Genomic DNA, 22,402 nt, shown 5'->3' on the forward strand with positions numbered 1-22,402 from the left:
TGCACGCGGTTGCCGAGGCCTGTAGTGGCGGCGATCCCCCCCAAGTGCCCCTCCCCCTTTACACAGTCTAGTGAGTGCCTTGCACCTCTCCCCTAGCCCCTCATTCCCAAACACCAGGCTAGCGCTGCATGGATATCCGCGCCAAGCTCTTTGGGGAAGTGGAGGGCTTGGCCCGACTCGATGCCGGGTCGTGCTTGGCGAGTGGTCAAACTACGGAGAACAGTGGCGTGTTTGTGCTTCATTGAGCCTCTTGTTCTCGAATTTTGGTTCGCTTCATGCCGTGATTGCCACCTCCTCCTGACGGTTGAGGTAGGAGAAAGGGAAAAGGGAAAAAAAGGAAAAGGGGTGAACAAAAAGCAAGCTCAGCAACCGCTCACGCCCTCATCGGCTTCCACCGCCCCGAGGCTGCCACACTCTTCAGTTCGCCCTGCTCACTCAACCTCGGCTTCTTTTTCCGTTTTCTTTTTCGACCCCAGGAACGTTACCAAATTGTACGATAAACCACTCGCCAAGTCCCGAATACGTTTCATGCCGGTAGATGCTCGCCAGGCCGGCTCCCCTGGTTAGTTGCAGCGAAGTCAGGAACCATCTTCAGACCATCTCCAGAGTCATCACGTAGACAAGTCCATGTTGCCCTACAACATCTAGCTCTCGAGACTCAAGGCTATATACAGCTAGACATTGGACTGGGACCTAACTTTACCCATACTTGCTTCTTGCTTTCTCCCGCGAACCCAACCATGGTATACTGCGGGAAGCCCTCCAAGGGCTGCCAGATGTGCCGGACCCGACGTATCAAGGTACGCGGATCAGCAAATGAGCCTTGATTTCTCCCAAGTAGAAGATATTGACGACACTGCGTAGTGTGACGAAACGAAACCGATATGCAATCAATGCACCAAAGCACGGCGTGAATGCCCGGGTTACAAAGACGCCTTCGACCTCGTCCTCCGCAACGAGAACCTCGCCGCGAAACGTCGAGCCCTAAAGCTTAGCAACCCAAGACGCGGTGGTGCCAGTAATGCCGGCAAGAAATCCAAAGCAGCAGCCTCGTCCTCATCCTCTGCTTCATCATCCTCCTCCTCCTCCTCCTCCTCCGCGTCCTCTAATTCCCCCACAACCCCCCGATCCCTATTCACAACCATCACCCCCACCACCGCCACCAGCAGCAGCCACTTCCCGCCCACCCTTTCCCGACAGCACCAAGAACGAGTCATCATCTTCGACCAGGCGCAAGCCCTCTCCCCAACCCCGATCCACCTCGCCCCGGAGACGCTCGCGCCATGCCACTTCGTCGCCAACTTCGTGCTGGCCCCGCGGCACGACGGCACGCGCGGCTTCATGGAATACCTCGTCCCGCTGCTGGACCGGAGCGCCGCCGCCGCCGCCGCCGGCGGCAGCGGCGGAAGTGAGGCGCACCTGCTGCATGCGTTCAACGCGTGCGCCCTGGCGTCGCTGGGGAACCGGACGTCGTCGTCCTCGTCGGCTGGCGCCGCTGCCCCTGCGGGGCACAAGATGGGGCCGGTTCTGGGCGGGGCGATGCCGGGACAGGTAGGGGTGGCGGCGGGCGGGCAGCGCACGGGGGTGCTGGGGAAGGCGTTTGCTGAGTATAGCAAGGCGTTGAGGGCTACGCAGGCGGCGTTGGTGGATCCGGAGAGGTGGAAGGGGGATGGCGTGCTTGCGGCGGTTTTGTTGTTGGGGATGTTTGAGGTGAGTTTTTCTTTTCTTTTTTGGTCGTTCTTTCTTTGAATGGCTCGGTTGTTTGGACATGGGAGACAAAAGGGGTGGCTAATGAAAGGACAGAATATTACGGCTAAACAGTTGGGTAACATGGCCTGGGGATCGCATGTTGAGGGCGCCCTACAACTTGTCAAGGCCCGCGGGCGGAGCCAGCTGAAGACCAAGATCGGGGTGCAGTTGTTTATTGCTGTGAGGACGCAGCTTGTAAGTTGGTCCCGTGTCTTGCCTCGGGGGAGTTTGTGAGTCTAACCTGCCAGGTTATCCACACCCTCTCTACCGGCACCCCTCCACCCATGGGAACCGACTGGTGGTTGCAGGACGCCGTCTACGACTCAACCGCCTCCGAATGCCAGCGGCTCAGCCTCCGGACCGGCGAGCTGCGCGCTGATATAACCCGCCTTATGACCGGCGTCACTCGCACTCCGCAGAATATCGAGCTTGTTGGCGACTTGATGCGCCGTGCGCAGCGTTTGGATGAGCAGGTTGCGGCGTGGATGGACTCGGTGCCAGACACATGGCAGTTTAGGACGCTATGCTGGCAGCTCCAGAGCCTAGCCGTCCCCGGCGGCAATGACTACTACAGGGCGGAAGTGTTCCCGGGCCGGGTGGACGCATACAGCGACTTCTGGGTGGCGGGCGTGTGGAACCAGGCACGGACGACAAGGCTTGTCCTTATGTCTATCATAGTCCGCTGTGCCGCGTGGGTGTGCTCGCCCGTAGACTATCGGACGACACCCGAGTACGCCACTGCGGCAAGAGTATGTGTGGACACCATCTCGGACATCCTGGCCTCGGTGCCGTACTACCTAGGGTGGCACACCAAGAGGAAGGACTTGTTGCCAGAGGACGGATCGGCGAGCTTTGCCTACGGCGACAACTTTGGGATAAAGGGGCTTGCTGGGTATTTCCTGACCTGGCCCCTAGCCTGTATGCTAACGCAAGATTACACGACCGATGCCCGTACGTTACCCCCCCTCGCCCCACCCCCAGCCAGCTGGAAGAGAAACTGACGAGGTTTGCCAGAACGAGCATACATCAGGGGCAGGCTCAAGCACATTGGCGACGAGCTGGGGATCAAATACGCGCATATCTTGTCCCTGGTAGGTATTCCCTAGCCACCCTGTGGTTTTCGTTCGCTAACGGTGGGACCAGCTCAATGTCCGCGTCCCCTCACTGCTCATCCGCTCTGATGGCCTCCTTGCCAGACCCTACCCTATGGCACACGACTTTGAGAAGCTGATCTCGTCGGGCCGCCAGGCCTATCCGCTCCCGAAGGGGTATGCGGCCGGCCAAGAGCCACCGCAATCCCGCCAGAGCCAGGGCGGACCGGCAAGTACGTCCGGGTCCAGAACGCGGCCGGCCATGGAGAAACAGGCTGCTGTGTAACGCGGGGATGGTTATGGTTTTATTCTCCCCGGTAGGGGCGGTTGTACGGGCTTGGTCTGGTGTCTTGGATACCCCGGTTTGTCTTCTGTAAATATGTGGGATTCCACGATGTTGTAATTCCCCCGAAAGCATGAATTGTACTGCTGTTAACAAGTACTAAAACCAGGTGCTCGAGTATATATGAGCATAAAGACCCTCTCCCCGTTCGCCCCCGTTAGCCGGGGCTATGAACGGCAAGTTAACGTTAGACGCAGCAGAACTCATTTACACGCCGACGCCGACGGCGGCTGGCGGACCCGCAAATGTCTGTATTTGCCTCGACTCGTCTACCTCACTTCTTGTCTAATCAGTGATGGCCCCCATCCGGCTTCGGCTTCGTCAAGACATTCCTGCTCGTGATGTTAGTGATGCCAAATTCAGCGGGGGGACATCGAGAACACCTCTTTCATACCTCTTTCGCCTTGCGGCTTCGTCATTCTCGTTGGGACTTGAGCCAGTACCCAATTCCCACGCCTTAACGACCCAACTCTGCGTCCTGTCCAGGTACGATTCGTCTTCAATACCATGAACTTTGAGACGCACGCCGTCCCTCGTGAATGACACGTTTTCGCCCATCTGTTTGCGGGCCTGTGCCTTGATCTTGCCCATCGACACGTAGATCTGGTAGCAGACCCAACCCACCACGCTTAGGACGATGAACGTGACGATCAGGGGGAGGAGTTGCCTGTGGTTGGTGTTAGTCTGGTTCCAAAAGTGGTAACCGAGAAGCATTTCAATTGGCGAGGCGAAGCTGACCTGATTGTCGACGGCGGGGTCTGCACATGTTGCTTTCCCCAACCCATGATGATTAGGGTGAAGATGAAGATGACGCGACTCGGAGCGCAAGTAGGGTTGATGACTGGGAAGGCAAGCGCAACGGGTTCAAGTCGAGGTGTTTGGGGAAATCGTGAGCTCCGGGAATAAACTTGAGTTTATTTAATGTTGCACCTTGGGGTCGGGAAGCTGTTGGGTGCGGGCTGCCTCTCTGAAACCACCTGAAAGGTCTCAATCGGGTCGCTGCAAGTTCTGAGGGACGCAATATTGCGGCAAAAACTAACGTCGCCGTCGTGTTGGCCAGGGACATAAGACACACACACGATTTGTTGTTCCGGTCTGTCTCAAGTCAGGCTTTTATATTCCAAGATTGAATCCTCGAGAGCATGCCCGAGACGGCCGGGACTCCGAATGCCGCGCTGCGTTTGATTGTGGCCAAGATGCACTGCCGCCGACTGCCGGTTGCTGCCGCCAGCTTTGTTCAAGATTGCTCGGCTCTGGGCGCTGGGCGACAGGGAAGCCCACGCGTCGCTGCAACCAGTGATCGGCCTCATGCTCATCGATCGCCTCGGTGGTGATGCTCCACCTTCCTTGGCCGCCCTAGAATGCGGAAGGCGTTGCGGTACGAGGTCACGACGTTACGAAGACACGGCTGAACTCTCGATTTGCTGACATACTCGTTACGCGTAATTATTGTAATACCATGCATATACCGAGGCATCGCTAAATCGAGCTCTTAACAGTCTCCGCCAGCAAAGACCCTTTCCTTGGCATCAATACGCAGCCACGGTTTGAGCGCCACAGTGCGAGAAGTGACCACTCTGATAGCATTCCTGAGGCACGCCCGAGCGCTGAAAGCTGCGCTGATCAGGCCAGTCTGTCATCCCGCAGCCCCTCTATCAAAACTGGTCAAGGCCACCGCAGCAGCTCCAACCCTGTAACTCGCGCCAATCCAGAGCTTGCTCCACAGTCCGCCACCGGGCTGCCACCGACGCCATCCATCCTTCCTGCCAGCTCTCCGCCTCCAAGACCGCACACTCGGACCTGCAAGCACGCAGGTAACAGATAACGCACCACGCTTCGGCCACCCCTTTTGGTGTTGTTGACGCTGCATCGTCCGCTTTTAGTCTCGTCACGGACACGCGCTGCTGCAGCGTCGCACGGCCGAGCTCACCATGTCCGCTCCCCATGACGGCTACGGCCAGTTTCCGCCCCAGCAACCCACCGAGCAACCCCCGTACCCCGATCAAGGTTATGCGAACAACCCGGCCGACGCCCCGCCCCCGGCTGCCGGCGCACCTCACGCTGCCGACCATGGCAAGAAAAAGAAGCGCGCGTATGCTGCCGGTGCCTTCGATGTCGCCGCGGGGGGCAATGCCGCAGTAGGTGGCCAGGCGCAAGGGGGGGGCCAGTTTGGAGCTCCCGCCGCCCCGGCGTACGGAGGTTATCCGCAACCAGAGGCCCAGCCCGCTGCCTATGGCGCTCAACCTGCTGCTTACGGCGCCCAACCGCAGCAGCCGTACGGGATGCCTGCGCCGGCACCTGCCGTGGGTTACCAGGCCCCGGAGCCGTACTACCCCTCGGCCGGTGCTCCTCCGGTTCCGGGTGACGTTGGCGGTCTGGCCTCCGGCATGTCGGCCATGAATCTTGGGCCCGGGGCACAACAGCAACCGCAGCAACTCCCGCCCCAGGCGAGGGCCGGCCCCCTCAATCAGCTGTACCCGACCGATCTCCTCAACCAGCCGTTCAATGTCTCCGAGTTGGACCTCCCCCCGCCGCCTATCATCCTGCCACCGAATGTACGTTGACCCGGCTGAAGCCCGCAATATTCCTATCTAGGAAATGCTAACTTCTTGTGTAGTCCAGCGTCACGCCTTCCCCCGATGCGAACTGCCTCCCGAAATATGTGCGATCGACCGTGAACGCTGTCCCCACGACGCACTCGTTGCTCAAGAAAAGCAAGCTACCGTTGGCGCTTATTATTCAGCCCTACGCAGCTCTCCACGATTTGGACGACCCTGTTCCCGTTGTCCAGGATCAGGTCATTTCGCGCTGCCGGAGATGCAGGTCGTACATCAACCCGTTTGTTACCTTTTTGGACCACGGACACCGATGGCGCTGCAATATGTGCAACCTCACCAACGACGTGCCTCAGGCGTTTGACTGGGACGCCGCGGCCCAAAAGACCGTTGATCGTTGGCAGCGGCACGAACTGAACCACGCCGTCGTCGAATTTGTGGCCCCGCAGGAATACATGGTCCGCCCCCCGCAGCCGCTGGTCTACCTCTTCTTGTTTGATGTTAGCTATGCTGCCGTATCGACCGGCCTCCTTGCCACTAGCGCCCGCACCATTCTCGACAGTCTGAACAGGATCCCCAATGCTGATCGGCGCACCAGGCTCGGATTCATCGCCGTGGACTCCAGCTTGCACTACTTCTCGGTGCCCAAGGACGCGGATGAAAATGGCGAGACGAGCATGCTCGTAGTGAGCGACTTGGACGAGCCGTTCCTTCCAGTTCCCCAGGAGCTGCTTGTCCCCCTCACCGAGTGCCGGAACAGCATCGAGAACTTCCTCACCAAGCTTCCCGAGATGTATGCCAACAACCAGAACAATGGGTCCTGCATGGGATCTGCCCTTAGGGCTGGGCACAAGCTGATCTCACCCCTCGGTGGCAAGATCGTGGTCCTCAGCGCGTCACTCCCCAATGTGGGTTACGGCAAGCTCGAGATGCGGGAGGACAAGAAGTTACTGGGCACGTCCAAGGAAAACGGTTTGCTCCAGACTGCGAACAGTTTCTACAAGAGCTTCGCGGTCGAATGCTCCAAAAATCAGGTCTCGATCGACATGTTCCTCTTTTCGTCTCAGTATCAGGACGTAGCGTCGCTCAGCAACCTCCCGAGGTACACAGGCGGCCAGACGTGGTTCTACCCGGGATGGAACGCGGGTCGCCCCGAGGATGCTATCAAGTTCGCTTCCGAGTTCAGCGATTTCCTCTCCTCCGAGATCGGCTTAGAGGCGGTTCTCCGCGTTCGGGCAACCACCGGTCTGCGCATGAGCACATTCTACGGAAATTTCTTCAACCGGAGCTCTGACCTGTGTGCGTTCCCCGCCTTCCCTCGCGACCAGTGCTACGTGGTTGAGGTGGCCATCGACGAGAACTTGACCAAGAACGTCGTTTGCCTGCAGACAGCGGTTCTGCACACGACGTGCAACGGCGAGCGCCGCATCCGTGTGATGACGCTCGCCCTACCAACAACAACCAACCTTGCTGATATCTACGCTTCTGCCGACCAATGTGCCATCACCACGTACTACAGCCACAAGGCGGTAGAAAGGGCGCTCAGCAACGGCCTCGACTCCGCTAGGGATATGCTGCAGAGCAAGGTTACCGAACTCCTGCAGACCTTCAGGAAGGAGTTGGCCGGCGGCAGTATGGGCGGTGGGCTTCAGTTCCCATCCAACCTGCGCGGCCTCCCGGCTCTGTTCTTGGGCCTAATCAAGCACGTTGGACTGAGGAAATCGGCGCAGATCCCGTCGGATCTCAGATCTGCCGCCCTCTGTCTGCTGTCGACTCTCCCTCTCCCCCTGTTGATGCAATACATCTACCCCCGGCTATACTCGCTGCATGACATGCCCGACAACGCGGGCTATCCCGACCCGGAGACGAGCCAGATCGTGCTGCCGCCCCCCCTCAACCTGTCGTCGGAGCGGTTCGTGCCCTTCGGCCTCTACCTCATCGACGACGGGCAGACGCAGTTCCTGTGGGTCGGCCGCGACGCCGTCCCGCAGCTGCTCGTCGACGTGTTCGGCGTGAGCGACCGCGCCCAGCTGCGCGTCGGCAAGGGCGCGCTGCCGGAGCTGGACAACGACTTCAACGAGCGCGTGCGCGCCGTCGCGCTGAAGAGCCGCGACCACAAGGCAAAGGGCGTCGGGAGCATCATCGTCCCGCACCTGTATATGGTCCGCGAGGATGGCGAGCCGAGCTTGAAGCTGTGGGCGCAGACCCTCCTGGTGGAGGACCGGGCGGACCAGGGGATGAGCTACCAACAGTGGATGGGGACGCTGAGGGAGAAGGTTAGTACTTGATAGGGGTTGGTGGTTTCTGTCAAGGGTATGGTGCTGATAACTTGAACAGGTTGTTCAATAATGAAGAATGAAAATTTGGGGTAGCCCATGGGAAGTGTTTCTGTGTTTCAATGCACGAGTACTGTTTGCAGTGAATAAATAGATTTACGGATCAAGGGTCCAGAAAGAGAGGAATCGCAATATTTGCCATCGCTGTTTCCGAGTTACCAGCCTCAGCTTTGTCTTGGGGATTCTCCGGTCTTGACCACACCCGGCATCCCCTTCGGGCCTCGCTCGCTCCCTTTGACTATCCCAGTTCGTTATGCGACACCATGCCTGCCCGAGGTCCTATCTAGCATGTTTTTTTTTTTTTTTTCACCGGTGTCCCCCGTGCGACGACGAGTTGGCCAGTGAGATCCACGTCATGAGGATCGCAACGAGGTTATGCAGCCAGGTAAGAAGACCGCGGCCGTTTAAGGTCCACCGGCCATGGCGGTCGTTTCTTTTCAATGCCCAGAATAGCAACGCAGGACCCACCCGGTCGCCTCGCTGGCCTCCCCCATCAGGGGTCGGTTGCTGCGCAGGTGCGGCTCTTCGCATGCGGTCTGTGTGTGTGCGTGCTTCTCAACATCCGACGCAAAGGCCCAACGGGAAGCTGGGGACCCGGGCTGCTGGTTGTCTCGAACAGATTGAACAAGCGCAGTGCGCGAGTGCACTGCCACTGCCACGGGCACAGGGGCGCCAAAACCCTCAGCTCAGCAACCTGTCATTGGCCCCTGTGAAACCAGCCCCCGATGGGGTCTGTGTGGTTTTTCCCGACGAACCTCGAAGGGAGCTCCATCCCGTTTGTTTCCGCAGCTGTGCTGCCGGTCGCAAGTGGGTGGCCGTCCTGGCGACGGGGCCATGAGGCCATGAAACAGGAGACCCGCCCGCTACCCCATTGGCGATTTCAGGTTTGAGACAGGCGCCGAGAGGGAAGATGAGAAAGCGGGTCCCGCTTGTGCCGCGCCAGAGTTCCCAGGTCGGCTAGGGCAATGCCTGGTGTGGAAGGGGAGGGGGGCTGTCGCCTGCCTGCTCGGGCGCCTAATTCGAGAGCTCGTTGGGCCGTTTGGGAAATGTATCATGCAGGTCTGCCCTCTTAGGTTTCTTGTTCCTGTGTGGGAGGTGCTTGGTGGACCGTGGGACGGATTTGGGAGGATGCAGTGTGATCAGTGTGAAGATGGGACAGTGACGGGAAGTTCACTCCCTGCTTAGGTGACTTTGCAGCAGCTGGTCGGCGACGCTGCATGCGGGGGTTGAGCAAACCATCGAGGTGGGATTTATTCGAGATTGCGGGTGGCTTCTCCCACACGACCCGAGACGGTTGCAACTTGGAATCGACATCACGGGATGTTTCTCGGTTTGATTGTTTAAGCGCCTGGCAAACCAGTCTGTTGTCGGAAATAGGGCGATGGCATATTTTCTGAATCCGAGTCACACTGCTCTCTTCCGAAGGGAAGTCCCTTTCGTCACCCAATCACTCAGAACCTGTTGGTTCCGGAGCCGGGTACTTCGTACGTGAAGGCTCCCACTTGGCCTCGTCTCGAGGAGGGTCCAAATCAAAGTCGACAGGCAACATTTGAGAGATCAAGACCCGCCAGCTCCCGTTCAAAGATCGGTGATGAAAGCGGGGCTAAACAGCCTCTGGCCGTAACCTCGCCTTTTGGACGACCCCGACGACGGGTGGTGGTGGTGACGGCAAGCCCCAATCGGGACCTGGGTGGTGGGTGAGGAGGCCTGGGCTTCAGAGCTGCCCCCGATGGACAACTGTGGATGTGGTCGGGGCAAGGGGGGGCAGCCCATGCCCAACAGCAACATCCTAGCTGACCCACACAACCCCTGTTTCTTGTCACTCCATCTCCCCGCCAGTGAGAGGGCCAGATTCCAGGATGGGCCGCCAAACTCACCCTCCATTCTTCTACAACACGACCTCCTCTCCCCCGTCGACGAGCTTTAGCTTTCTCTGCTTGCCATCCCTTTCAAGATCCTGGTGCCGTCTCCGTGGGAAGCTCTTGATTTGCGTTTTTAATCGACGTAAACGCAACAAGCTTGCCCTCAGGTCATCCGTTCTTTTTCCCAGGTACCACGTCGCGGCCGGTTCAGCCCAGAAGCGGGGCAACCCACCTCCCCTAGTGGAATCTGTCGCTCACCTCACCTCGTCTGTCGCAAAGACACCTCCAACTTCCTTCCAACAACTGCTGTATAGTATCATTCACTAGCAGTCTTTACTGGAAGTCTCCCGCGCCGACAGCCTCAGGTACGTACGCGAATGTTTGTTTGTGAGCATCTTCCCCTTGTTGTTGTCCCTGCCCCTCTTCTCGCCAAGGACCCCTCCTCGGCACACCTGCGACACCTGCAACACGATCTAAGGACGCACGGCAACCGACTGCTCTTCCCTCGGGGTTCGTGCTACCAGGGAGTTGGGCGCTTTGGGCCCAACCGGTACAAAACCGACTGCGTCCGAGTCTCTCGGCGCAGTGCGGGCTACTCCAGTCCAGGGGAGGTGCTTGCTTGCACTTGGACGGGAATGCCCAGCAATGCAGACGAAGCGTCTGATCGCCAGTTCCCGTCATCCTATCCCACTAGCCGACATTTTTGCGCATGTTCCCCTTGGGCATCTCCCTTGTGGTATGTTCGATTGGGGCTTCCAGAAGCGCATCGACCCCTGGAATCTTGCACGGCGCTCGGCGATTGGCTCCTGATCGCCATCTTCTTGTGCCTGCTTCGCTCGCACGTCCCGTCCCGCCTTCCACGATATCGGTCCATAGCAGCAGCGACTTTCACTCCTTGGTCCGTAGACCAAGGACACCGGGATTATCATCGTTGGCCACAGTTCGCCCTAGATGACCTGCCACATGTTATTACTGCTTTTAGTTGGTAGTCCTTAGTAGCTAACTTGCAATCATTGCATCGCGACAGACAAAGACTCCGACCCAAGCCCAGCTCCACGCCGCCCTCATCTTCGTCAATCAAAGAACGACGAATAGTTCACGAGGTCCGCCTTCGCTGCTTATATAGTAGAACTCGACCTCCGTGTTACGACCATTCAGGGGAAGCATAGGTTGGCTTGACGCACCACCTTGCCTGTATCCGAAGACACACCCAACAAGAGGCGCCGCTTTTTGCTCTCGTCAGCTTGCGAACCTACGAAGGAATCAAGCGGGGGCAGTTAATTGGAGGGAGCCTGCTCAGTCGGCATTAGTTTCGGAAGGTTCAGCAACATAAAAACAGCTCGCGCAAGCTCAGCGATACCGCAACAGCCATGAGTAACGCACAGAACCGCGGGGGCGCGCGAAAGATCTCGTTCAATGTTAGCGAGCAGTATGACATTCAAGATGTCGTCGGCGAGGGCGCCTATGGAGTCGTGTGGTGAGTTCCACCCGGACAATCACTGTTTGTGCGTTCAGGATCTGACCCCGTCGACTAGCTCCGCTGTCCACAAGCCTTCCGGGCAGAAGGTCGCCATCAAGAAGATCACACCCTTCGATCACTCCATGTTCTGCCTGCGGACGCTGCGCGAAATGAAGCTGCTGCGCTACTTCAACCACGAGAACATCATCTCGATCCTCGACATCCAGAAGCCCCGGAGCTACGAAACCTTCAACGAGGTTTACCTAATCCAGGTACGGCTTTTTGTCATGCCATATGCTTCCCGGTTACTGATATCGAGATACTAGGAACTCATGGAAACCGACATGCATCGCGTCATCCGTACCCAAGAACTGTCAGATGACCACTGCCAATACTTCATCTACCAGACGTTGCGCGCCCTCAAGGCGATGCACTCGGCGAACGTGCTCCACCGAGACTTGAAGCCATCCAACTTGCTTCTCAATGCCAACTGCGACCTGAAGGTTTGCGACTTCGGTCTAGCGCGGTCCGCCGCGTCACAGGAAGACAACTCGGGTTTCATGACGGAATACGTGGCCACCCGTTGGTACCGTGCTCCTGAGATCATGTTGACATTCAAGGAGTACACCAAGGCGATCGACGTCTGGTCAGTGGGTTGCATTCTGGCCGAAATGCTCAGCGGGAAGCCTCTATTCCCTGGCAAGGACTGTACGTCTCACAAGCTCTCGAAACCAACCCCCTAAATGCTGACACTGGCGCGTAGATCACCACCAGCTCACGTTGATTCTGGACGTTCTGGGAACCCCGACGATGGAGGATTACTACGGGATCAAGTCCCGCCGTGCGCGCGAGTACATCCGGTCGCTGCCTTTCAAGAAGAAGGTGCCTTTCCGGACGCTGTTCGAGGGCACGACGGACCTGGCGCTTGATCTGCTAGAAAAGCTGCTCGCGTTCAACCCCGTCAAACGCATCACGGTAGAGGAGGCGCTTAAGCACCCCTACCTTGAGCCCTACCACGACCCGGATGATGAGCCGACCGCGCCGCCCATCCCCGAGGAGTTCTTTGACTTTGACAAGCATAAGGATAACCTCAGCAAGGAGCAGCTAAAGCAATTGATTTTCCAGGAGATCATGAGGTAGTGGGTTGATGTGGCATGGGGCTAGGTCCTCGCTTGCTCCTTTTCTGATTTGGGGTTGGCAACGTGTAGGAGATAAAGATGTGGGCGGGCAAACGGGTGCACATTGGCTGCCATGTTGAGTATTTGGGGCCTGGTCGAATGGCCTGACCCGACAGGTAGCGGTGACACTTCTCTTGCGTGGATTTATTCCTCATATTTCGGGGGGAAGGATAAGGGCTGGTTATATATGTTGAGCCGCCCCGAGTCTCTAGAAAGTCGTTGGAGTTATTACAAGCTATGCTTATTTTTCAATGCTCTTGCTCTGCTATTTGACTTGACAGGCTCGGCACCCCCTTGGCTGTTCCGTGGGTATCTCCTGACTCTGTGCTCGGAGCTCTGCGCTCATCGCCGTCACTATTCGTCTGGTCATGGTAAAAAGCAAAGTAATGAACGCCAGCTGAACCTTCCGAACACTGCCGTCTCCCCGTGCCATTTAGCCTCTGATTCCCGGGGAAAAAATGAAATAGTTTTGAGCTGAGATACTGCCTCGAGCCATCGCCAAAACGCCAACCACCCCTCCGTCCCAAGACCGACCAAACCCGGGTCAACCTTGACTAATACATTCATCCCGTCATTCAATCCAACGAACCCGCGCCATTGCCCTTTTCTAACCAAGCACTCTTATAACCGCCCCATCGCAAAAAAAACAATAAAAAAAAAACACCAACTCATCAACTCACCCACCCCACCCAACCGAGGCAAGACCCCTCCACGCCCGCACCCATCTTACGCACCAATGACCCACACCTCGATGCCGAGCACGCCGAACTTCTCGCCCTCGTCGCTCAGCGGCTCGTTGCCGAAGGTCTGGCTCGTCGAGCTCACGCCCCGCTCCAGCGAGTCGTCCAGCCAGAGGCCGTACTTGCCGTCGCCGGCGCCGAGCGAGAGGAAGTGCGCCTCGCAGAGCATGTAGTACTCGTTGATGCCCGAGTAGGGGAAGGCCTTGAAGCGGATCGGTTGCGGCGTGGGGGTGCGGGAGGGGGGTTTTTCGTTGTTGTTGTTGTGGTTGTTGTTATTGTTGTGGTGGGTGGTGTGGGTGGTGTTGTTGTTGTGTGGGCTGCCCGGGATGGTGGTTGTTCGCAGGTTGGGGTTGCTGTCGTCGTCGTCGATGAGGGAGGGTGGAGGGGGGAGGGGGGATAGCACGGAGGCGCGCCAGAGGAAGCATTCGCCTGTGCCGAAGTATTTGGGGGCCGGGTGGGGGTAGTCGGAGAGGTAGGCGCCGAAGAGCTGAATATGTCAGTCCTGGTTCGGGGCGAAAAAAAAGACAGAGGGGTATGGGGAGCAAGGGACGACACTTACACCACCGTCGCAGTCCTTCACGCACAGCACGAACCCCACCCTCACGCCTTGATACTGCGCGCACTTCTCGTACAGCGTCGCCAGACTAGCGCCGTCCTGCTCAAGGCTGTACACTAGCCGCCATTCGTCCACGATTCCCAACCGGGCCGGCACCATAATCCGTATCTCCTCCGCGACTGGCGCGGTTAGTAGCCGCGCATCCTGCGGCGTCTCCTCCGAGAACCCCAGCAGCTGCAGCGGCTCTAACGGCGGCAGGCGCATCGGAGAAGCGGTGCGGTGTGGATGGAGGAGATGGGGAGGGGTGTATACGCCGTCCACGCCGTTGCCGTGGTTGTCTTCGTGGTGGTGGTGGTGCTTGTCTCCGCCGTCGGGCTGAAATGTGTGGGCGTGGGGTAGGTCGGCCGGGTGGGGAGTCGAGGGAGAGGGTTCGGTCGAGAAGCGGCGCATGAAACCACCCCAGAGGCTGGAGACAGAGGAAGTAAGGAAGGTGGACGAGCCGGGCGAAGCGGTGCCTGGCGGGGTGACGCAGCGGGATGATGCGGGCGAGAGGTTGAGGTTTGGGGTGTGGCGCGCGCGGAGGGGCTGATTGCGGTTGGGGGCGTCGAAAGCCATGGTATTTTGCCAGTAATACACGCTGGTTTATATGTCCACGTAGGCAGCTCGGATTAGGGGAGCTTGTTTGGTTGAAGCTCCAAGTTAGGTGGGGACTTGAAGACCAGCAAGCGATGCTGGCTATCAGTGGCGCAGGTTGACGGCCATGAATTCGATGCAGTATCTGGAAAGTTGAATCAATCTGGCCTTAACCGGCTGTGGTGTTGATGCGCAAAAAGGTTGATAATCAGGGAGCGAGATCCATTCTCTTTGGTGTCTGGTGTTCGGCTTAGAGCAGTCTTGCGTCAGCCTTATAGATTGCGCACTGTGTGAGGGACACCCAAAGTGTCGACGACTCCTTGGTACCTTGGCGTGCGACGAGTTGGGCCAATCCAGGCGGCAGGTTAGGTAACCGTTAGGTAACTGAGGGGGGCCGTCAGGTACCTGTACTTGAGGATTGCATGGGCCTGGGTTCCTGCGGGGAAGCCATTGGCGAACCGTTAACTCAGACAACGCACTTCGTCACCCCCCGAATCCTGACTTTTAGGGAGGCAAGGGCTGGGTAGTATTTTCTGACTCTCACGTGCTGGATGCTATCATGCCATTAGCGCTGTCAAGTGTTCTAGACTCTTCCTATTCTAGGCTCTTGCTGTAGCGGGCAATGCCCTGCCAGACGCCCTCTGGCGTGGGCTGCTCGGCACAAACTTCGGGCTCGTACCCGAACTCCTGGATCAGATGATCGCGGGTGGTAGGCCCGATTGTAGCAATCAACGTGTTCCGGCCGGGCTGCTTAGCCTTAGCCCTCCCCGTAGTCTCGTCGAGGAGGCCCATAGCACTCAGCATGCTATCACAGCCGCTCGGGGAGAACACGACCACCCATCTCCTTGGTCGGTCTGCTGTGTCGGCAAGACGCAACTTGAAGTCTTCCCGAAAAGACTCGAGTTCCCCGGTGCCGTAGACAACCACCTCGTCCACCCGCCATCCTGCCGCCGTCAGCACCTTGGGGATAACGTCCCGCCGCTTCTCGCCCACGAGGAACAGCAACGGGGGTTTGGACTCGCGGTCCTTGTACCACTCCCCGTAATGCTCGAGGATGAAAGGGGCCAGTTTATCCCCGACCCCAGTGTGTTCGCCGAAGACCTGGAGGGGAGGCACCTGGGGCACGGCCTTCAAAGCCCTCGTGGTTGCCGGCCCGACGCTGTAGATGGGTACATCCTGGAGATGAGGCCAGTCATCTTCACCTGCGGATTGCTCACCTTAGTTATTCTATCCCACCCCGCCGAGGCTAGAGTCTCACCTCGCCTTTCCTCGACAAGCTTCGTGAAGGCCTCAACGGCGCGCTGGGACGTGAATATGAGGCCGCCGTATGCGCTACCCTCTGCCGTGCTTATCGACCTGTTTTGGAGGACACTTCGCACCTTGGCCATCCCATCGTTGCCGAACTGGTGCTTGAGCACGGGGACAAACGAGGGTTCGTAGCTGGCGCCATCGGGAGGGGCGGAAAAGAACTCCTCGTAGGCGTCACCGGGAACCGACTTGGTTTTGAGGAGCAGGATAGGCGTTTTTTGTGCCATCATTCATCCAAAGCTCAATTGGATAGGAGCGCAGCAATGTGAAGAGGTACGGGGAGTAATGATGCCCCGCAGAAAGCGACAAGCACCGATTTGGCCTACTTGAGCTTGCTTGTTATCGATAAGCTTCTTTCCTTCATTCTACACAGTACCCATCCCTGTTCGTCTGATTTCCAAGCAACCGCGAAAGTTAAGTTAATTGCCGGCCGGCATCGCCGTTCAAGAAGGCTCTCAACGTTGCGAAAACCATTCCTGCCGCATGAACGTCCGGCTGGATCCGCCAACTTCGGGGTATCACAGCGCGCTCAGATGGCAGGCGACAGCACGGGACCGCAAACTCCCAACGCGCCGGGCGCAGATGGCGCTACTGCAGGTACCGCTGCTGGGGCGCCGCCGCCGAAGTACCCCAAAGGCGTGATCCTCGGCAAGGACGGAAAACCGTAAGTCGCGGCCAGAACTCGTGTTGGGCCTTTACTGACAACGTCCCTTCCGCTCTAGCTGCCGCGCCTGCAATTCCTTTGCATCCTTTACCACCCAAAGCAAGTCCGCCCTCAAAGCCGCCGCACCAGCACCTGCGAAGGACTGCCCGCCCGACGTCGAGGTGCTCGGCCGCAGTACCTGGACCCTTCTCCACTCGATAGCAGCCACCTACCCGCCGACGCCGACGCCGAAAGAGCAATCGGATATCAAGAGCTTCATGCGCCTGTTCTCCAAGCTATACCCATGCTGGGTCTGCGCTGAGGATTTCCAGGCGTACATGCAGAAGCGGGAAGTGAAGGCGGGAAGCAGGGACGAGTTCGGGAACTGGCTATGCGAGGCGCACAACGAGGTGAACCGAAAGCTAGGAAAGCCGACGTTCGATTGTAGGAAGTGGGAGGAGAGGTGGCGGACTGGTTGGAAGGATGGGAGTTGCGACTAGGGTTGAGGGAGACAACGTACGTTCCCGCGAGTATTGCGGATCCGAACTGTAAAAGCTATGAGGGTCGGTTGGATTTAATGGCGTTGGCGTGTACACAGTAGGTGTGTCTTGGTTGGTTACGGCATTCTCCCCTTTCTCGGCCGGTCATGGCGTTTCGGGCTCATCATCTCCTCTCAGTCATAATCAAAGCATAGCGGCGGGGATAGAAAGCAATCTAGACCTAGCTTTATTTCGAGGCCCGTACTACACAGTAATCACGCGCGCGAAAAAGTCTGATCTCGAGATGCTCGCGTTGTGGCGAGTGATAAGGTGGGTGGATGGGAGGGTGGCCAGCCATTCGCGGTGTCTTGGCAGGAACTCCTCCGAGAACAGCTCCATTTATTAACACCGGCTGGCCCCGGTAGTGGGGAGGTGGTGCCCACAGCCGGCATGCCTCAGCACCGGGACGGCCGAGTAGATTACATCACAGGCGCGTCAACGAACCGCATCGAGCCACCCTTTCCGCACGCGATTGCACCTGCATCCAATGCCGACTCCAACCTGTGGTCAGTCGCTACCGGTTCTGGCCGCAGGGCCTAGAATATTTGCACCACCACCTGGGTAGTGGCCTGATGTCGACCTGCGTCACACACTGGCATGGACCCCGCTGGCAATGCCCGGGCAATGCCGCTTCCAGGGCAGGAGCGTTTTGATCGCGAGCTCAGTGACGATAAAGCTACCGAGCTCTCCGAGCTATTGTCGTCTATTCAAAGCATTCTAAAGCTTTGACTTCCATGACGCCCTCTCCTATCCAACTTACATCCTTGGTCGTTAAGCCCCCTGTTCATCGTGCATAATCGATACCGCCTACGGACATGACAGACATCAGGGAACAGGGGCTTAAGAAGCCCATTGTGGTCGCTGAGTATCTCTTCAAGAGACTCCATGAAATTGGCATCCGGTCCGTCCACGGCCTCCCCGGAGACTTTAACCTGGTAGCCCTGGACTACATCCCCAAGTCCGGGTTGCGCTGGGTGGGCAGCGTGAATGAACTCAACGCAGGTAAGTGACGTCTCATCGCGATAGTGTTGGCGGATTTGGGCTTACCAAGTACAGCCTATGCCGCCGACGGCTATGCTCGTACCAAGGGTATCTCGGCCGTCCTTACCACCTTCGGTGTGGGAGAGCTGTCGGCCATCAATGGCATCGCCGGAGCCTTCTCAGAACACGTTCCGGTCGTACACATCGTCGGCTGCCCATCCACCATCTCGCAGCACAATGGCATGCTGCTACACCACACACTCGGCAATGGTGATTTTAATGTCTTCGCCAACATGAGCTCCCAGATCTCGTGCGACATGGCTCGCCTAAACAAGCCGGCCGAGATTCCCGACCAGATCGATAATGCCCTGCGGGAGTGCTGGATCCGCAGTCGGCCCGTGTACATCATGTTGCCGACGGATATGGTCGAGAGGAAGGTTGAGGGCACCCGGCTCGACACACCCATTGACCTCACCGAACCCAAGAACGAGCCGGAGCGCGAAGACTACGTCGTAGACGTGGTCCTTAAGTACCTCCATGCGGCCAAGGCACCAGTCATTCTAGTCGACGCATGCGCGATCCGCCACAGAGTGCTCGATGAGGTGCATGCCTTGGTGGAAAAGACCCAGCTCCCGGTGTTCGTGACGCCCATGGGCAAGGGCGCTATCAACGAGAGCCACCCCTCGTACGGCGGTGTGTACGCAGGCACGGGCTCGCAACCCGAGGTCGCCGAGCGGGTCGAGTCGGCGGACCTGGTACTCTCGATTGGTGCGCTCAAGAGCGACTTCAACACGGCGGGATTCTCATACCGGACGTCACAACTGAACACAATCGACTTCCACTCGACCCACTGCACCGTACGCTACTCTGAGTACCCCAACGTGGCCATGCGCGGCGTGCTACGCAAAGTGAACGAGCGGGTCGACCTGAGCAAGCTCTGTCGGCCACCTTCGCCTGAGGTGGCCAACGAGGTGACCAAGAACAGGGACAGCTCTGAGACCATCACGCAGGCCTTTTTCTGGCCTCGCGTTGGGGAGTACCTAAAGGAGAACGACATCGTCGTGACCGAGACGGGGACTTCCAACTTTGGCATCTGGGAGACCAAGTACCCACCGGGCGTGACCGGCGTCACGCAGATCCTCTGGGGCAGCATCGGCTGGTCAGTCGGGGCCGCTCAGGGCGCTGCGCTGGCTGCGAAGGACATGGGTGCCGACCGCCGGACCATCTTGTTCGTCGGCGACGGTTCGTTCCAGCTTACCGCGCAAGAGGTGACGACCATGATGCGGCATAACCTCAAGGTTACCATGTAAGACATGCCGCCTTCCCAGATAACATGCTAGGGTACTAACTCCGCTTAGCTTCCTCATCTACAACGAGGGGTTCACCATTGAGCGCTACATCCACGGCATGAAGGCCGAGTACAACGACATCATCCGCTGGCGGTACACCGACGTGCCGACTGCGTTTGGCGGGTCAGACAAGCAGGTCCGCAAATTTGTCATCAAGACAAAGGATGAGCTCGAGAAATTGTTGACGGACAAGGAGTTCAACGAGGCTGGCGGGCTGCAGTTCGTTGAGCTGTGGATGCCCAAGGAGGACGCGCCGCGGGCGCTGAAAATTACGGCCGAAATTTCTGCGAAGAATAATGCAAAGATGAGCGATGGATAGTTTGTGTTGGTTGACGAAGAAGGGCTTTGATTTAAGTAAGGAGTTTGTTTTGGTTTCAACAGAACTTGATCAGGTTGAACAACCCTCATCGAAATCCACACTGCTCATTCATGCCTTGTTGTCTTCCTTACCAAGTTACAGTGTAATGAGTCGTGTGAGTGCACCTTCATGAACCTCCCGAGGCAGTCGTTGTGATGACGGAGGTCCCCCAAGTGTAAGATCAATAGCCAATCAGAACCGGTTAAGTTGACCCCAATACATGAATTTCATGCAAGCGACTTTGCGGCTTGGCCAAACCCTCACCAACACCAAAACAAAGCTTCAATATGACAGAAAACGGCAAGAGAAAAGACGGTCCGGGCGGCGGAGGGGACTCGCGGTCGAAGAAAAAGAAGGTATGGTTAACCCGATGGCTGTCAAGATAGATCGTGTGTCCTCCGCGAACCGCTCTCTCATGCAAAGCTATCGTGGCGTCCCCTCGCAACATGATGCCATCCTATCCCGAGTCCTTTCGGCGCCACGTTTTATCATGCGGCTTAGGCGGAATGCTCGCTTAAAGTTCTCTGCATCTGCTGACTTTTCCCCCCAATGATAGACTGGAAACGCAGGCAAATGGAAGACCTCTCACCAGCAGGCCAAGGTGCTGGCCCAGGATGCCCATCTCCAACCAGGCGACACCGGTGTTTGGGTCACCTGTGCCCGGCACCAGGAGGCTAAGGCCGCGAGGGAGATCGGGGTCCTGTTTTCGGAGGTATGCTTGCGCCCCAGAAGACTCTACTCTACTTGTGTACTTACGGAGGCTAGTACGCCGAGAAACTCTACGACATCAAATCCGTCCATGGTGCCAAACCTGATCCGGACGGCGAGGATGACGGCGCCGGAGACGACATTGAAGCGGCCATCAAAAGAGAGGTCGCCGCTCTCACTGCCAAGCCCGCCACCACTTCCGATGGGACGTCTCCCGAGGAGAGCAACCGGATGACGCCCCTGAAAATGAACGTTGACTGCCTGCTGTATGTCAAGACGCAGCCGCCTGTGGATCCTGTCGCCTTTGTGCGCAGGATATGTGAGGACGCGAGGCGCTGCGGCGAGCTGTCGGGTTTGATGAGGTGTCGCTATGTCAACCGGCTGACGCCCATCAGCGTCATGGGGAAGGCGTCGGAGAATGGGTTGGTTGAGGTTGCGAGGGAGGCGCTGGGCCCGTGGTTTGATCTGGGGGGGAAGCGGAGGACTGAGGGAGAGGTCAAGGGGGGGTTGGAGGTTAAGTCAACGGCAGAAGGGGAGTTGGCGAGTGATGGTGATGACAATAGGGACGCTGCGGAGGCCGACAGCAAGGTCCCCGGTTTTGAAGAGACGGAACCCGAGAAGAAGCCGTTCACAGTGAGTTTCGTTCCCCGCTCCATGTTCATGCTCCCTAGGTTGACACATGCCAAGTTCGCGATCCGGCCGACCATCCGCAACCACAGCAATCTGAAGCGAGACGTGGTGATCAATACGGTTGCCGGGCTCATCAACGACGATCGTCATAAAGTCAACCTCACCTCACCTGACAAGGTGATACTCATCGATATCTACCAGGTAAGCGCTGAAGTCCGTGACCCGAACGCGACTGCCCGAGCGAACTGCTAACTCCCCCCTAGTCGGTTTGCGGGATGAGTGTCGTCGACGGTGACTGGGACGAGCTTAAGCGTTACAACCTCACGGAACTCTACAGCCAAGGACGGAATGCCCCGACGACCGAAGGCTAAGCCCGGAGGGCAGTTCCTTCATTGTGAAAAGCCAACAAACAAACAGGCAATTTGCGGAAGCGTGTCTTGTTTCCGGCATCCCGGTTATTTTATACAGAGGAGGACCGAGATGTGGCCGCTACGTATCGGCACTAAGCCCTATTCCAGATAAATTTGACGAGCCGACTGGGTCCCTGGCTCCCGGTCCGCGGCGTTCCAGCGACACGGGTCTGGGCTTCCGGAATGTCAAGCATTGAGCTGGGACACCACTCCTTTCTTCGTCACACGTGGGGCATGACTGAAAGGACTTGTATGATACAAAAAGTACGAATACATAATACGAACACGTATGTAACTGACCCGAGACTCTGCACACAACGGAAATGCCATTCTCTTTCCGAGGAGAAAAGCTCGACGAGAGAATCGGCCAAGGATCACCGACCATTCCGCCATGCCACACCAAACCCATCCGCAAAATCCTGAGCTCATGGACAAAGGTGGTCAGATATCAGAGCATCGAATGCCCCACATAAGGTTTTGCGGTGTTTCTGGGAATTCGCTTAACTTTGGCCAATCACCGAATTTCCAGCTCGCTTGTTTATGCACATCGCTTCTTTCTTGGGTTCGAGAATGGCAGCAGCATGGCAGCATGACGCTCTCTCTCACAAAGTGCTTTTTTCGAAGTTGGTTGTCTGGAGATTGGTGCTCGAGACCCGTTTCAGGGTCGGGCCCTGCCGCCTTGCCCTTCTTCGCTTGCTCTTGCCTGACGTAGCTTGACCGCTGCCAGTGAAATGCAGGAGTTGCCCAGCAATTAGCCGTGCTGACCGAACTTTTCCCTCATCACCTTCCTGTTTCGACATGATGGGAGTTTTGTGTATCTCCAGATCTGGGACTCTTCGACGTCGAGACTGGCTTTTAACGGCTGCGGTACCGAGCGGCAGGATCCAACCCTGGACCTTACTCCCGTCTGGAGAACATGGGGGGATTCGCAATTCCGGATATTCCGTATTCCGCGCTGAGCGAACGAGGCCAGT

The 22,402-nt window shown here is 57.7% G+C and overlaps 10 protein-coding genes across 10 annotated transcripts; 7 read left to right on the top strand and 3 right to left on the bottom strand.

Annotated features, from left to right (window-relative positions):
* The first annotated feature begins 96 nt into the window (after positions 1 to 96).
* On the top strand, positions 97 to 654 carry B0H64DRAFT_39565 (uncharacterized protein). The gene has a single exon (XM_062803781.1). It carries the CDS (start codon positions 181 to 183, stop codon positions 565 to 567), a length of 387 nt encoding a protein of 128 aa, XP_062664997.1. The 5' UTR covers positions 97 to 180; the 3' UTR covers positions 568 to 654.
* Positions 655 to 740: 86 nt separating this feature from the next.
* Positions 741 to 3,126, top strand: B0H64DRAFT_438548 (uncharacterized protein; the record flags this gene model as incomplete). Its single annotated transcript, XM_062806359.1, has 6 exons — positions 741 to 800; positions 865 to 1,710; positions 1,804 to 1,944; positions 1,998 to 2,700; positions 2,764 to 2,840; positions 2,893 to 3,126. 6 exons carry the CDS (start codon positions 741 to 743, stop codon positions 3,124 to 3,126), a joined length of 2,061 nt encoding a protein of 686 aa, XP_062664998.1.
* Positions 3,127 to 3,365: 239 nt separating this feature from the next.
* Positions 3,366 to 4,125, bottom strand: B0H64DRAFT_39599 (uncharacterized protein). Its single transcript, XM_062803805.1, has 3 exons — positions 3,922 to 4,125; positions 3,578 to 3,850; positions 3,366 to 3,515 (listed from the first exon to the last, which is right to left on the bottom strand). Exons 1-3 carry the CDS (start codon positions 3,966 to 3,968, stop codon positions 3,473 to 3,475), a joined length of 363 nt encoding a protein of 120 aa, XP_062664999.1. The 5' UTR covers positions 3,969 to 4,125; the 3' UTR covers positions 3,366 to 3,472.
* Positions 4,126 to 5,114: 989 nt separating this feature from the next.
* On the top strand, positions 5,115 to 8,026 carry B0H64DRAFT_414925 (uncharacterized protein; the record flags this gene model as incomplete). The annotated part of the gene is made up of 2 exons (XM_062805066.1): positions 5,115 to 5,738; positions 5,801 to 8,026. 2 exons carry the CDS (start codon positions 5,115 to 5,117, stop codon positions 8,024 to 8,026), a joined length of 2,850 nt encoding a protein of 949 aa, XP_062665000.1.
* Positions 8,027 to 11,116: 3,090 nt separating this feature from the next.
* Positions 11,117 to 12,737, top strand: B0H64DRAFT_39635 (mitogen-activated protein kinase). Its single transcript, XM_062803821.1, has 4 exons — positions 11,117 to 11,413; positions 11,472 to 11,667; positions 11,722 to 12,103; positions 12,159 to 12,737. The coding sequence occupies exons 1-4, from the start codon at positions 11,307 to 11,309 to the stop codon at positions 12,533 to 12,535; spliced, it is 1,062 nt and encodes a 353-aa protein (XP_062665001.1). The 5' UTR covers positions 11,117 to 11,306; the 3' UTR covers positions 12,536 to 12,737.
* A 438-nt stretch (positions 12,738 to 13,175) lies between these two features.
* B0H64DRAFT_39834 (uncharacterized protein) lies at positions 13,176 to 14,984 on the bottom strand. Its single transcript, XM_062803944.1, has 2 exons — positions 13,873 to 14,984; positions 13,176 to 13,800 (listed from the first exon to the last, which is right to left on the bottom strand). The coding sequence occupies exons 1-2, from the start codon at positions 14,482 to 14,484 to the stop codon at positions 13,300 to 13,302; spliced, it is 1,113 nt and encodes a 370-aa protein (XP_062665002.1). The 5' UTR covers positions 14,485 to 14,984; the 3' UTR covers positions 13,176 to 13,299.
* B0H64DRAFT_39646 (tetrapyrrole biosynthesis, uroporphyrinogen III synthase) lies at positions 14,752 to 16,096 on the bottom strand. Its single transcript, XM_062803828.1, has 3 exons — positions 15,761 to 16,096; positions 14,908 to 15,704; positions 14,752 to 14,829 (listed from the first exon to the last, which is right to left on the bottom strand). Exons 1-2 carry the CDS (start codon positions 16,038 to 16,040, stop codon positions 15,097 to 15,099), a joined length of 888 nt encoding a protein of 295 aa, XP_062665003.1. The 5' UTR covers positions 16,041 to 16,096; the 3' UTR covers positions 14,752 to 14,829; positions 14,908 to 15,096.
* A 1-nt stretch (position 16,097) lies between these two features.
* Positions 16,098 to 17,066, top strand: B0H64DRAFT_39827 (ERV/ALR sulfhydryl oxidase domain-containing protein). The gene is made up of 2 exons (XM_062803938.1): positions 16,098 to 16,474; positions 16,533 to 17,066. Exons 1-2 carry the CDS (start codon positions 16,344 to 16,346, stop codon positions 16,951 to 16,953), a joined length of 552 nt encoding a protein of 183 aa, XP_062665004.1. The 5' UTR covers positions 16,098 to 16,343; the 3' UTR covers positions 16,954 to 17,066.
* A 318-nt stretch (positions 17,067 to 17,384) lies between these two features.
* B0H64DRAFT_383756 (pyruvate decarboxylase) lies at positions 17,385 to 19,925 on the top strand. The gene is made up of 3 exons (XM_062802971.1): positions 17,385 to 17,994; positions 18,049 to 19,279; positions 19,332 to 19,925. Exons 1-3 carry the CDS (start codon positions 17,808 to 17,810, stop codon positions 19,639 to 19,641), a joined length of 1,728 nt encoding a protein of 575 aa, XP_062665005.1. The 5' UTR covers positions 17,385 to 17,807; the 3' UTR covers positions 19,642 to 19,925.
* Positions 19,805 to 21,448, top strand: B0H64DRAFT_39912 (uncharacterized protein). The gene is made up of 6 exons (XM_062804001.1): positions 19,805 to 20,036; positions 20,237 to 20,392; positions 20,446 to 20,832; positions 20,902 to 21,021; positions 21,076 to 21,231; positions 21,282 to 21,448. The coding sequence occupies exons 1-6, from the start codon at positions 19,968 to 19,970 to the stop codon at positions 21,387 to 21,389; spliced, it is 996 nt and encodes a 331-aa protein (XP_062665006.1). The 5' UTR covers positions 19,805 to 19,967; the 3' UTR covers positions 21,390 to 21,448.
* Positions 21,449 to 22,402: the final 954 nt, after the last annotated feature.

This window comes from Chaetomium fimeti (genome assembly GCF_033439085.1).
Source record: "Chaetomium fimeti strain CBS 168.71 chromosome Unknown B0H64scaffold_1, whole genome shotgun sequence".
NCBI classification, from domain to species: domain Eukaryota; kingdom Fungi; phylum Ascomycota; class Sordariomycetes; order Sordariales; family Chaetomiaceae; genus Chaetomium; species Chaetomium fimeti.